Here is a 12,500-nt window from a genome sequence, read left to right on the forward strand (position 1 = left end):
TGTCTGTGTGCAGATGTGAATGACTGACCACATATTCCGTGTGTGTGATTGTGCTTAGGCGTAAGCACGCATGCTCATTTGGGTTAATATACAGTATGTGTTCGTGTAAAGGCATGTTTGGGTTTGTGTGTGTGTGTGTGTGTGTGTGTGTGTGTGTGTGTGTGTGTTTCTCATAATGAGTACATAATTGCTCAGTGTAGCACATTGAGGCGCTATCGTTGTCCTTCTGGCACGTGGCGGAGTTGGAGCTCCTGCCAGCACACACTGCCTCAGCGCGCCGATGGAGAGATAAGATCTCTTCTGCAGTAACAACCAGCCCACCTCAAAACAAGGCTGTGAGCCGCCGCCGACTGGGAGGCTCCAGCAAACGCGGAGTTGGGGGGGGGGGGGGGGGTCGGCTGGGGGGATGATGAGAACAGAGGAGAAAGGATGAAAAACGGGAGAAAACATGCTAAGAATGGATGGCAGCCTGCAAGGCATGCAGGGAGAGAGAAGGAAGAGAGTGAGAACACAAGATGAAGAGTGATAGGGTGATAGAGAGAGAGAGAGAGAGAGAGAGAGAGAAATTGCGGTGATGGTGATGAAGAGATGGAGAAAAGGAATGTGAGGGGGAGAGATGAGTGCACCGGGAAGGAACATCTGCCATGCAGGTGTGTGTGCGTTCCTGCGCAGGGGCTGTTTTCCTTTGTCCGTGAGGTTCCGTGCCCACAGAGCCTGGTCAGCTCGGGAGAGGCGGGCACCTGCAGTAGACGGACCACAGAGCCCTCTCTGCCCTCTGCCACCTCAGACCCTCACCACGGATCTGTGTCACCACCGCGCACCTTGTCCCTCTGCACAGCACTCATCTGCTTCTCCTGTCTTCTCTCTCTCTCTCTGTGTGTGTGTGTTTGTGTGTGTCTGTCTGTCTGTCTGTCTGTCTGTCTGCCTCTTTCTGTGCACGTATATGTGAAATGATAGATAGATAGATACTGTAGATAGATACTTATCTTATTAAATGTGTCTGTTTGGAGTTGCAGTTACTCGAGCAGTTGCCAGAGAAGTTATATAAATTCTTCATCAAGTAATTGGCGATCACGTGATGCTATTGTAGTAACAGAAAATGAGAATGGTGAACTTCTTGTTTACTGTTGGTATGAACCGTGTTTCCTAAATGCTTTGTTTGGAGTCAGAGGTGACGTAGGTTTTATAGGAAGTTGAGGTTGAAGTTGATGAGTGTTTTGGACGGTGCTGGAGAAGTATAGCATTTCAGTTCTCAACTTGTCTCTCTCTGAAATCATATGTACATTCGCTACGTAGATCACGTAATAACCTCCTCCTCGGATCTCAGGTTATTATTCTAGATCTCTCGCACACTCCGTTTTCAGTTAAACGCTTTTGTAAACAAGGGACATGATGACAAGAGCAAAGAAGAGTAAATACTTGTTGGAGCAAACAGAAAATGGCAAATATTTATTACCAGCTGTCACTGTGATAAAATGAATGTGCCACGAACTTGAGTATATCGTGAGCTCCAACATTAAGTCTCTCATGTAATAGACTAGGCCATTACACTAACAAATGAATGTTGTTAAAGATAGATGCAAGCAAACATGACAAATGGTATTGGCCTTGATAATGATGGCCAACTTTCCCTTTGGTTAACAGACTTTCCATTCCCCAAAGTAAGAGCAAGTGCTGTGTTCCTATCCCATTATTAATGTTATGCTTTATAATATATAACATATGCTTAGAGCGGGGGGTAAGATGTGTGTGTGTGTGTGTGTGTGTGTGTGTGTGTGTGCGTGCGTTTGTGTGTGTGTGTGTGTGTGTGTCTGTGTCTGTCAGAGCACAGTGTAGACAGGGCTTGTCAGAGCATCACAGGTACAGGTGCATGTGTTTGTGCCTTGGAGCCATGACAACGATTCAAATGGAAAATGCGCCTTTGATATCAGCAGTGGTGGAGAAGGTGGAGGGGTGGGTGGAGGCGTGTGTGTGTGGGGGGGGGGGGGGGGTGGGAGGGGGCTGGCTAGAAAGACAAACGCGTGTGAGAGATGGAGACAGTGAGGGAGTGGGATATATGCGGTTCTGTATTTTTTTTCTCCCTTTTTAACTGTGTCGGGGCTAAAAGTGGCTTGCGCTAAATTTAGGCCCGAGCGAGATGGTGAGAGCTTTTGAGCACCACTCCCCAGATGACGTGCTTGTTTTGTTATTCAGTGTCTTATTTTTAGGCCCCGGTTTGTGAATGAGAGTTTAGAACGAGACTCGATGGAGGAGCAGCACACTGATTAGAATTTGTCACAGTCACTGTGTGTGTGTGTGTGTGTGTGTGTGTGTGTGTGTGTGTGTGTGTGTGTGTGTCTGTGTGTGTGTGTGTCTGTGTGTCTGTGTGTCTGTGTGTCTGTGTGTCTGTGTGTCTGTGTGTCTGTGTGTGTGTCTGTGTGTCTGTGTGTGTCTGTGTGTGTCTGTGTGTGTCTGTGTGTGTCGAACAGACAATAGTGAGCTGTTGTACCTGCCTTAAAGTATTTCTTGGGTATGCCTGTAGTTGCATGGTATAGAGAGGAGAGAGAGAGAGAGTCAGGGAGAATAAAGGGTGTGTATGGAGAGGGGGGGTTGAAGGGAGAATGAATGGAATGCTTGCTAAACCTGCCAGCTGTCAACATTTTAAATCATGAACAGAGAGTGTTTGAGCGGACACACACACACACACACACATATGCATACACACTCTCGCAATCCATTTGTAGATAGCGACTCTCAAGGAATTGAATTAGTTTTATAACATTGCTTTTTGAGTAGGTGCGCTACACACACACACACGCACACACACACGCACACACACACGCACACACTTCAGCGTTCCCCGAGTTTTCAACGGAAACCCAGAGCCAGAACAAGCCTGTGAGAGGAAGGAGAGTGTTGGCCTCACCTGTGACTCTTTAATGAGGAAACATGTGGAGTGTTTGAGGAAGCACTGTGCGGCAGCAGTGCTGTTAACAATGTCTTGTTGCTCAGAGCTCTGATTATTTACCCAGACACAGTGGAGTTTACCATGAGATTACTGAAAGTCCAGTGTGTGTGTGTGTGTGTGTGTGTGTGTGTGTGTGTGTGTGTGTGTGTGTGTGTGTGTGTGTGTGTGTGTGTGTGTGTGTGTGTGTGTGTGTGTGTGTGTGTGTGTGTGTGTGTGTGTGTGTGTGTGTGTGTGTGTGTGTGTGTGTGTGTGTGTGTGTGTGTGTGTGTGTGTGTGTGTGTGTGTGTGTAAACCAGAGGTCTCTTGTCTCATTCTCTCTAATTCTGGCGCGCACATACACACACACACACACACACACACACACACACACACACACACACACACACACACACGTGGCAGTATCTCAGTAATAATCTGAGACAGGGATTAGAGTGAAGCCTTGGCAGAGCCATGGGTAATCTCAGACAAACCCCATTACTCACGTCCCAGTACCCAGATAGTAGCCAATGGTGCCTGGACTCTGGCCTGGGCCTGGCCCAGATCTGGCCCTGAATCCGTCAGAACCGGCACCAGAGCCAACATCCCCACCTCACAACACTATACCATTTGCTATCTTATACTAATGTCATATACCAGCCATAAATATATACTATGTTTTACAGAATCTCAGTGTCTGTTTCATATTATACTAGATATTGTATATTGTGCATTGCATATGTATACACACATGTATATGTGTAAGGTATTGACCTTGTATTTGGGAGTCCTGCTAGGTTGCTGTAGGTAGTCTTACGGTCACTATCTGTCTGCGTTATGCAATTCTGCGTCTGTTCTGATGACACCGTCCAGTGTGGACAGTGTGTGAGTGTAGATTTTGATGAATCTTAAATTCTCTTCCTGTTTACTTTTGACCAAATCGGTGGGGCAGGGGGGGTTGCCGTGGTGACCATATGGCAGGGCGTCATCCTCCAGATGGTTGGTGTGTTGGGATGAGGTCAGTGTCATAGGACCTGGACAGAACAGAATAGTCCCTTCAGACACACACACACACACACACACACACACACACACACACACACACACACACAAACTCCAACAGAAACCAGAACTGATGTACTGTACGTCTATCAGCGCAGCCTGGCCTATCAGCCTGCCACACCCTATTTGAGCTAACTGACTGTATTACTGTACAATAGAAGAATGGGACCTTAGACCCAAAAATAGCTTAGGTTCTCATTGGGTGTATTGCTGCTCATTGTAACCTTGAAAGAGATAGAAGTTGAGACAAATTGAATGAAAGAGACAAAGGGAGATTCTGGGAGCTGATAATAAACAAGAGTGCGCTGGTGCTTGTAAGAGGAAGGGCCTGGTGACACCTCTGCCAACCGTGGGACACAATGCAGACACCAGGCCGGAGCTGTAACAGGAGACAGGTGGAGCAGCGAGGACGGTCTGCTTCTGTACGGGAGGAATCGAGATAGAGGGGACCTCTGGCCCAGAGCTGGCCCACTTGCAGCCCACAACTGTCTCATAGAGGGGGAATACGGGCAGATCTGTTCCACGGTCACACACACACACACACACACACACACACACACACACACACACACACACAGACACACACACAGACACACACACAGACACACACACACACACAGACACACACACACACACACACACACACACACACTCACACACTCACTCACACATAAACACTGCCACAGCACTGTGTAATCCAATGATTCCTGCAATGGGCAGCATCCAGTGATAAGCTCTGTCATTGATCTGGTGTGGGAGGATGCACTGTCATGGTTATAATCAGAGCCATGTCCGGCTCAGATCTCCACTCACGACCCCAAACGCCTTCATTCACAGTCACGGTGCAACACGTCATCCCAATCCCACTTGTTTCTTAGGTATTGCATCTTCTATTCATAAGGGCACTGCTAAAGTGAATCTGTATGGGTTGCATGTATGTAGCTTTAAACTTACACACACACACACACACACACACACACACACACACATATATATGATATATATATATATATATATATATACACACACATGCAAACCCGCAAACATCCAACCAACCAAGCAAACACAGACGCATACATTCACACACAGACACAGACACATACACAAGCAACCAAACAAACACACACACACACATACACACACACACACACACACACACACACACACACACACACACACACACACACACACACACACACACAGACACACACACACACACACACACACACACAGGGATATTTGTCATCACAGCTGTGCCCAGTGTAGTTGGATTAATCCAAATGGAATTGGCTGTCACTTCAGCGAGCCCCCGCGGCACCACGGAGTGGCAGTGAGCGCACGGTTGCCGTCACCCGCCCGCCAGCCACCCCTGCCCACCACCCTGCCTGTGTCCTGCCAGAGAGACAGACAGACAGAGAGACAGACCCATCCGCTCTATCAGACAGTGCAGCCAGCTCGCTTAAAAACCCTATTGTGTCTGACCTAGACAGACAACACTGCCACTATACACACTGGAAGGCACAAGGCACACACACACTATCTCTGAGTCTGCATGGCTGAAAACAAAAAAAAAAAAAAACGACCCGACTGCAGTAATGGCTGTGTCTGTAGCCCATTCCACTCTGCAAGTCAGTGCCGGAAGACTTACTGTAATTTAATAGGCTCTCAGTCAATAAGACGTATTATTTTATAATAACTTGCCACGCTGATGTATGGCTACATGGTCAATAAGCGCCGTCCCTTTGCAAAAACACCGCATTATGAAGCGTGAAGTCGGACTCGAGATGCCATACTACACTACAATAACACACTGTGCATACAGTAGGTGTAGCTCCACTATCAATAAGCGCCGGCGTTCCATACACACACAGGTGCACAAAGGAGCACAGTTTGCCGTAAAACGAGCCACTGGGCACGGATTTAGAGTGACCACGCCGTGTTTGTGTAGCCTGGCCAGTGGTGGGAGGTTGTGTTTGCTCAATCAAGCCAGTCATAAAGAAACAGAGGGTGGAGAGATAACAGTAATACTTAGGACACGGCAATTAAGTGTCACCTTCGTTTTTCTTTTTGTTTGTTTTGTTTTTTTTTCTAAAATGGAACAGCGCCACAGAAATGGAGTCCCTGTGTCTGCAACTTTTCCTGCAAATTCCCTCCTGAGGAAAGCCAGATAGCGTCACTCTCTCTGGCTTGATTAGATTTGCGGGCTTTGCTGTTAGTGGGTTTTCGTAGCAGGAGACAGGAGGGTGCCTGCGTGCATCACTGACTGAACACATTGTGTTTTGCTACGTGGCAGCGACTGTTTGTGTTTGTGTTTGTGCTGCTGGCCGGGGCCGTGGCTGATACTCACGGCTCTGGTTTGTGTCACAGGCACAATGTGAGGGCCATCTTGGGGGGGGGGGGGGGGTTATGAGAGGTACAAATCAGTGCTGGGGGACTCTCGCTCTCTCAGGTCTGGGGCACAGAGGTGGCTCAGAGGAACAGAAACGCCTCCAGAAACCAGCAAGATATGTCACCCCACATGGAGTCTGATGGATGAGCTTTCAGGCGAAATGTTTCACAGAGCTAATACATAAAAACAGGCAGTCGCATTGTGACTGAGGCTGAGCAAACCGCCATTTTGTTTTGCTGTTTGCTTGAGCATGTTGCTTTTCTAGAATGCAAGTGCTTGGGGGTGACGTCGTCCGGTCACTCGACAAACTCAAACAGAGTCGAAAACGCTTTTTCCTCCCTGATCGCAGACTCCGGTTTGTTATTTTTGACCCGGCCTTGTGACTCTCCGTCCGTAGTTCCTAGTTGGCCTTGTTTTGGGGAGAGGGGAGGAAGTGGGTAAAGTCGCTCTGTGTCTCTCTAATCCACAGAAATATGTCCAGAAAGCTCCGCAGTGTCTGTGCCCCGAGGCTGCAGACGACTGGCAGATATTGTTTGGCCTTTCTATTTATTTATTTATTTATTTCCTTCATTCGTTGCAGGTGAGTCAGTAGATCAGGGAGCCCTTTGTGTGTCCTGGGAATCGAGCTGAGATGCAGCACTTCTCTTCCCGAAACTGTTGAGCTAAAGCTCCTCTTGTGTCTCGTTTTGGGCCTTTTCTGGATCCTTAGAGGAAAGGATGCAGGAGTTCCTTGGCATGACTCCTGAAAGGAACCTTTAAAAAGTTCCACTAAGTACCCCTCTGATTAGTGGCCCTCAGTTGAGGCTCTATATCTGTTCCTTAATCATCAGTTTTATCTCCGGTTCCTGATGCAAGGAAGGAACTCTTCTAAAAAAAAAAAATAGCCGTTTTTTTAAAGAATAGGTCACTTGAAAACATGTTTCTGTAGGAATGCAGAAAGAATGCAGGAGCGTGTTTTCTAGCAGTCTGTAGGCTGTTCCCTGAACTGTTTACGTGTCGGCTGACTGACACTCGTGTGTTGAGTGTTCAGGACAGCGTAATCTGATAGATGACACAATAATGTCAACATGCGTTTGCATATACAAACCCATTTGACTCCTGACTTGAGACCAGCAAAACTGGCAGACGTGGAGGTCATATGACACGAATTCAGGAACTTCATGTTGCCACAGAGACAGAATCATCAGGATATGTGTCAGCTGATCACCTGTATTCTAGAATCACATGAAGGCCAGGTTAGGAGTTTAGCCTCATGACGGAGTGAAAGTCTCTTAAGTCATCTACGACATGGAACGACATTATCTCCCTAATTAGATCTGATTTTCTGATTTAGGCGTGTGTGTGTGTGTGTTTGTGTGTGTGTGTGTGGTTGCGTGTGCATCAACTTCCTGTTGATGTATCTGATGCAGAATTGCAGGAGTGGACCGCAGCACATAAAAGTTTTCCCTCCCCTTAATCAGTATTGAGTGGTCTGCATTAGCCTTTGATCCCAGTGCAATGCATTACTGTGTTCACCACGCGCACAGACGCACACACACACACACACACACACACACACACACATTCACAAACACTGTTGTTAGGATGCATTAACCTCTGATCTCACAAAGCATAACACGCTGAAGCCCAGGGTTTTTAGGGTGCAACACATTGTGCCTCCGTTCTCAATCCCGCATATCCAGTGGATAGTGTCAGCCCCTCCGCCAAACCCCCATAACACCCCCCCCCCCCCCCCCCCCCCCACACACACACACCCCCAATCCGACCGCCAAACGTTCCCTGACCCCCCAGTCTGGCTCTCTCATTCCCTCCTACCCCCTGTCTCACCCCGTCTGTCCACCCCCCCTCCCTGCGTGTTGTAGTGGTCTCTCCTGCCTCCCCCCGGCTGCCGAGCGGCTTTAATAACAGGCCAGCTCCACTCCCAGCGGGGGTCCAGACACTCAGACTAATGGAGGAAGACGGGGAGGGAAGCCGGAGAGGCTGCCGAGGAGCCACGAGTGACGCAGGCGGCATTAGCCTCAGACACACACACACACACACACACACACACACACACACAACCACACACACAAGCAAACACCAAGCAACCTGCCAGCCAACCCACGCAGCCAGGAAGGGTACACTCATTCAGGTTTCAAGGCAGTCTCAGAGGCAAAGAACATACACACACCTTGACACATGCATACACATAGACAATAACTCCCTTACATAACAAACATACACACACACACACACACACACACACACACAGACACACACACACACACACACAGACACACACATACACACACAGACACACATACACAAACACACTCACTCACTCACTCACATGAATGCACAAACACAAAGTATAGGGCACGGGGAATATGTCCAGCTTTATACAGACTTATGTGGACACTTCTCTTACCCTCTGCTCTGTAAACAACCCCCCCCCCCCCCATACACACACCATCATATCCCAACCCCCACTGCTGGGAGCTGTAGTCTTTTTCATTAGGAGATGACCATGGTGGGTGTCACTTTTGATTAGCACTGGGGTCAGAGTGCACCGGCTGTCTAGCTCTGGTTGTCACGGCATCTTTGGCAGTTATACACAGACCTCCCTGGATAATTAATGAGATGGGTGTGTGTGTGTGTGTGAGTGTGAGAGAGAGAGAGGGGGGGGGGTTACCCCTCACCACCCTGCTCCCACCCTGATCATTTGAATCTGATCTTTGTACTTTTGTTTGGGCAGATCTAGCTGTCAAGGGTTGTTTGGGATGTTACAGTGCTATTTCATAAGATCATAGTGGTAGTCTAGTTGTTTTTTTATATGGAGGAAGTAGTTGCAGTGCTTACAGACACATCTGGTCTGATGAGATTGGTCTTGGCATTCGGCAGCTGCAGTGTTCAGCTTGTTTATCTCAGAAGGTGTTGATTGTAAGGCTAGCTGAACACTGGGATGCCGCAGACTTTTTTTTGAGATTGACTTCATTTAAGAGGGTGTTAATCCAGATTCAGATTTAGATTTATTGTCATTCTGTTCATTACCAAGGTAAAAACACAACGAAAAAGCGAATAATGACTTTCTGAATCTCAGCCTGCCATCACCATAACAAGACACACACACACACACACACACACACACACACACACCTCTAGCTTCCATTGTCAAACTTGAGGCACAAGAGCATCTTCTCTACAGATTTAAGTTAACCAAACTGGCACCCCCACATACACCCACACATGTCACTCTGAATTGGATTTGGGTCTTGATAAGACCCCTGCCTCCTGCACACTGTCTTACCTGGCAACCCCACAGCCAAAGACAAGCAGCCCTCTCCTCCTTTCTCAGCCCAGAGAGAGAAAGAGAGAGAGAGACAGAGAGACTTGAGACTGAAGACTGGAGACTGACTGGAGATGGATATGCACCTCACGTGACTGTGGTGTTGACCCAGCACGGGCCCAAAGCCTTGATTAATCTGCGGCACATGTAATCTGATTCCGCCGTTTGACCCTTGCCCTTCAAGCCAAGGCCGAGACAGATTTACAACCACCCGCGTTATATCCATACATGCATACCAGCCCGGCTGACATTATTATTATGATGGACTCCCTCTTTTTGTGCTGGCACAGTTGTTTCGTGACCTTACCGCTCATTGTAATGCTGTCACCAGCTGTAACCCTATCTATCAATTCTTTTAGGCACCGATGTTGTGAGAAATGAGTGTTGCAGGGGAGCTCACAGCAGAGGGGACTGGTGGTGGATTAAATAAAGAATTGTTCTGTGTGAATGAATAATTGCTAATCTGACATGGTAGATTTTGACCTTTTTCTTGTGTTTTATAAAAGGGCCAAAACTGGTTCTTGCGACCTTGTGGATACAATGTCTTTAGCTGGGCAATTGTACATCTTTCTAAGGTTTTTCTTTTTTCATTTCTCCGACACGGTGGTACAATCTTGACTTTCCCCCAGTGTGCACACTGACAAGTCAGGGAAGACAGAGAGAGAGATGAAAAGAGGGAGGGATAGAGAGAGAGAGAGAGGAAGGGAGGAAGGGAGGGAGGCAGTGGAGTGGAGAAGATTAAAGCAGATTGAGAAACCTGTGCCAGCCTCTCCCCTCGCAGCGTTCACTCTCTCTCTCTCTCAGCATGCCAGGGCTTCTCTGGTGCCTTACGTAACCACTCAGTGCCAGTTAAGGTGGCGGGGAGGTGAGCGAGCTGAAAATATGCCACCCCCTCAATTTACCTCCATCAGACACAAGCTGAGCGGCGACAGGGACTTCTCAAGTGTTCTCAGGTCTAATTCTCGGGCCTTTCTCTTCTCATCTCCTCGTCTTTTTCTTTTTTACCCTCTCTCTCGCATCTCTTACGTCTTCCTCTCCCTCTTTCCTCTCTCCTGCCCATATTATGTCTCCCTGGTCGGTCATTTCTCGTCTCCGCCACCCCGCCTCAATATCCCTCTCATCTCTCAATTCAATTCAATTGAAATGTGCTTCATTGGCATGACAGATTGTTTATTTTATTGCCAAATCATTCAGAGGAACAGATGAACTTGAACAAAAAAATAAGAGAAAAAATAAATTATTTACTCTGAACAAAACTGAAAAAGAAATTGTGTGTGTGTGTGTGTGTGTGTGTGTGTGTGTGTGTGTGTGTGTGTGTGTGTGTGTGTAAGCATATGTAAATGTAAACATTTCAACATATATGCTCATCTTTCTTTCTCTCCCTCTCTCTGTGTCTGTCTCAGATGAGTACGAGCCGGTCGTCTTCCCCACCAACTCCCTGAGGCGGAAGAAGGGTCTGTCCGGCCTGCGCCCTGCCCAGCAGAGGCCCAAGCAGCATCTCATCATCGGCATGCCCCAGGACTTCCGCCAGATCTCCTCCATCATCGACGTGGACATCCTGCCCGAGACCCATCGGCGCGTGCGCCTGCACAAGCACGGCACCAACAAGCCGCTGGGCTTCTACATCCGCGACGGCGTGAGCGTGCGCGTCACCCCGCAGGGCGTGGAGAAGGTCCCGGGCGTCTTCATCTCGCGGCTGGTGCGCGGCGGCCTGGCCGAGAGCACGGGCCTGCTGGCCGTCAACGACGAGATCCTGGAGGTCAACGGCATCAACGTGGCCGGCAAGTCCCTGGACCAGGTGACCGACATGATGGTGGCCAACAGCCACAACCTGATCGTGACGGTCAAGCCGGCCAACCAGCGCAACAACGTGGTGCACCGCGGCAGCAAGACGTCGCTGGCCGGCGGCACCAGCTCGGCGGGGTCGGGGGGCTCGGCCATGTCGCAGGACTCGTCGGCGCCCAGCCCCACGTCGCAGACCGTCAGCCAGTGCAGCAACAGCAACAGCGTCGCCGAGGGCGACAGCGACGAGGACGGCGACCTCATCATCGAGAGCGACAGCCTGCCCGTGTACACCCCGCACCGCATCTTGCACAACGGCAACAGTAGCCACGGCGACGCGCTCTCGCTCTCGGCGCCGCCGCCGCCGCGGGGCCAGAGGCCCCTCCCCCAGAGCGTGTCGTTGCCCAGCAACAGCTCGCTGTCCGACAGCAAGGCCTCGCTGAGCTCGCTGACCACGCCCACCCACAACGGCAGTCCCACCAAGACCAGCAGCAGCCAGGAGAGCATGCGCGAGGACGGCAACTTCATCACGCTGTGAGAACTGAGATCGCAACAAACAAACAAACAAATAAACAAACAAACAAACAAACAAACAGCTACAATAACATCAACAAACAACAACAAAACACTGCTAGCCCTGACGCATACTCAGCACAACCTCCTTACGCACAGCCATACATATACGTGCCCATCTGAACAGCCTCTCGTGGTGCTGGAGCTCATGTCTGGACATCCCGCCCCAAGCTACAGCTGACCCTGGTGGGGCATTTGGTGCTGATCTGGTGGAGATTCTGCCAGATCAGGGCCAGATTCGTGCCGGAGCACACCCGCTGTTTGGCTATCTACAGCCTACGGGAGGCGCTAAAAGGAAGGCGGATGAATCTCATGCCAAGTGTAGAGGATCACTTCTTGAGGAACGTAACTGATGTCTTCTGAGCGTCTTGTCTGTCTGTCCGTCTGTCTGTCTGTCTCTATGATGCTGTTAGCTGTGTTGAGAGCGTCATGATGGAACTTGCCTT

At 49.2% G+C, this 12,500-nt stretch overlaps 1 protein-coding gene across 1 annotated transcript in view; it reads left to right on the forward strand.

Annotated features, from left to right (window-relative positions):
* Window positions 1–12,500, forward strand: part of pard6a (par-6 family cell polarity regulator alpha) — a 27,256-nt gene that overhangs the window by 12,451 nt on the left and 2,305 nt on the right. The window contains exon 3 of the mRNA XM_062547691.1: window positions 11,103–12,500. This exon is cut by the window's right edge and continues 2,305 nt beyond it. Within this exon, the coding sequence (XP_062403675.1) occupies window positions 11,103–12,019 (917 nt within the window). The 3' untranslated portion in view covers window positions 12,020–12,500. The remainder of the gene's footprint in view (window positions 1–11,102) is intronic.

Source organism: Sardina pilchardus, chromosome 10 (genome assembly GCF_963854185.1).
Source record: "Sardina pilchardus chromosome 10, fSarPil1.1, whole genome shotgun sequence".
Classification (NCBI taxonomy): Eukaryota; Metazoa; Chordata; class Actinopteri; order Clupeiformes; family Clupeidae; genus Sardina; species Sardina pilchardus.